Genomic DNA, 2,500 nt, shown 5'->3' with positions numbered 1-2,500 from the left:
CCATCAATGTGTTTGTGTTGGTTGAGCATCTCTGAACAGAGACCATCAATGTGTTTGTGTTGGTTGAGCATCTCTGAACAGAGACCATCAATGTGTTTGTGTTGGTTGAGCATCTCTGAACAGAGACCATCAATGTGTTTGTGTTGGTTGAGCATCTCTGAACAGAGACCATCAATGTGTTTGTGTTGGTTGAGCATCTCTGAACAGAGACCATCAATGTGTTTGTGTTGGTTGAGCATCTCTGAACAGAGACCATCAATGTGTTTGTGTTGGTTGAGCATCTCTGAACAGAGACCATCAATGTGTTTGTGTTGGTTGAGCATCTCTGAACAGAGACCATCAATGTGTTTGTGTTGGTTGAGCATCTCTGAACAGAGACCATCAATGTGTTTGTGTTGGTTGAGCATCTCTGAACAGAGACCATCAATGTGTTTGTGTTGGTTGAGCATCTCTGAACAGAGACCATCAATGTGTTTGTGTTGGTTGAGCATCTCTGAACAGAGACCATCAATGTGTTTGTGTTGGTTGAGGATCTCTGAACACAGAGCATCAATGTGGTTGTGTTGGTTGAGGATCTCTGAACACAGACCATCAATGTGTTTGTGTTGGTTGAGCATCTCTGAACACAGACCATCAATGTGGTTGTGTTGGTTGAGGATCTCTGAACACAGACCATCAATGTGTTTGTGTTGGTTTAGCATCTCTGAACACAGAGCATCAATGTGGTTGTGTTGGTTGAGGATCTCTGAACACAGAGCATCAATGTGTTTGTGTTGGTTGAGGATCTCTGAACACAGAGCATCAATGTGTTTGTGTTGGTTGAGGATCTCTGAACACAGACCATCAATGTGTTTGTGTTGGTTGAGGATCTCTGATGGTGATTGGTCCAGATCATATGAGGGTACGACTCCTAACAGCCATTCAGATACAGAGCATCAGTGTGTTTGTGTTGGTTGAGCATCTCTGATGGTGATTGGTCCAGATCATATGAGGGTACGACTCCTAACAGCCATTCAGATACAGAGCATCAGTGTGGTTGTGTTGGTTGAGCATCTCTGATGGTGATTGGTCCAGATCATATGAGGGTACGACTCCTAACAGCCATTCAGATACAGAGCCTTCAGAAAGGATTCAGACCCAATGACATTTTCCCACATGTCGTTGTGTTACTGACTGGTTTTAAAATGGAATAAATTGAGATTGTTTTGTGTCGCTGGTCTACACACAATACCACATAATGATGTTTTTCTACATTTTTACAAACTAATATAAAAATGAAAAGCTGAAAAGTCATGAGTCAATAAGTATTCCACCTCTTTGTTATGTCAGGCCTAAATAAGTTCAGGAGTAACAATGTGCTTTAACAAGTCACATAACCTGGTTCAGTCTGCTTTCCACCAGACACTGGGAGAGGAATTCACCTTTCAGCAGGACAACAACCTACAACACAAGGACAAATCTACACTGGAGTTGCTTACCAAGAAGACAGTGAATGTTCCTGAGTGGCCGAGTTACAGTTTTGATGTAAATCGGCTTGAAAAGCAATGGCAAGACTTGAAAATGGCTGTCTAGCAATGATCAACAACCAACTTGACAGAGCTTGAATAATTTTTAAAAGAACAATGTGCAAATATTGTACAATCCAGGTGTACAACGCTCTTAGAGACTTACCCAGAGACTCACCGCTGTAATCGCTGCCAAAGGTCTTTCTCACATGTATTGACTCTAAGGTGTGAACACTTATGTAAATTAGGTATTTCTGTATATCATTTTCAATAAATTTGGTAAAATGTCTAAAAACATATTTCCACTTTGTCATTATGGGGTATTGTGATGTCATTATGGGGTATTGTGATGTCATTATGGGGTATTGTGATGTCATTATGGGGTATTGTGTGTAGATGGGTGAGAATGTATTTGAATTGAATCCACCTTGAATTCAGGCTGTAACACAACGAAATGTGGAATAAGTCAACGGGTATGAATGCTTTCTGAAGCCACTGTAGTCAACTATAGTCATTTTCTATACCACAATATCTATAGTCAGTTACAGGAGTTTTCTATATCACAGTATCCATATAGACTTGCTTTATCGTACACATGAGCAGTCTCTATAGCAACAACAGATATTCATGAGGCTGGAATAGAAAAAAATAGGTTGAATTCATGATTTTAATTTCCATGGACCCGACCTTGGTGATGAGCATCAATTAATAAGCCAACATTCCAAATGGCAGACGAGTCCTCCAACATGTCTGCTGGTCCTTACAGGAGGTCTTTGACCAGGGAGCGTCCGTTCTACAGCATCTAACTCTATGCTCAGACAAATGTGGCCTTAAACCTGCTTCTGTCCGCCGTGCTTTGTCTCTCTCCCGATAGGCTCCTGCCGATCTGTCTCTCTGCCGATTGGCTTCTGCCGATCCGTCTCTGCTCTGGTTGGCTCTTAGCGCTGACCAATGACGGGAGTTCTGACGTTTGGTACACGCCCGTCCTCACCCTG

The 2,500-nt window shown here is 42.0% G+C and overlaps 1 protein-coding gene across 1 annotated transcript in view; it reads right to left on the bottom strand.

The window, feature by feature from the left end:
* Positions 1-442: 442 nt before the first annotated feature.
* Positions 443-2,500, bottom strand: part of rgs12b (regulator of G protein signaling 12b) — a 220,825-nt gene continuing 218,767 nt past the window's right edge. Inside the window, exon 25 of the mRNA XM_071408338.1 lies at positions 443-2,500. This exon is cut by the window's right edge and continues 292 nt beyond it. Within this exon, the coding sequence (XP_071264439.1) occupies positions 2,320-2,500 (181 nt within the window). The 3' untranslated portion in view covers positions 443-2,319.

The sequence above is a fragment of the Salvelinus alpinus genome, chromosome 6, assembly GCF_045679555.1.
Source record: "Salvelinus alpinus chromosome 6, SLU_Salpinus.1, whole genome shotgun sequence".
In the NCBI taxonomy this organism is placed as follows: Eukaryota; Metazoa; Chordata; class Actinopteri; order Salmoniformes; family Salmonidae; genus Salvelinus; species Salvelinus alpinus.
This window is presented reverse-complemented; position numbering and strand designations above follow the sequence as displayed.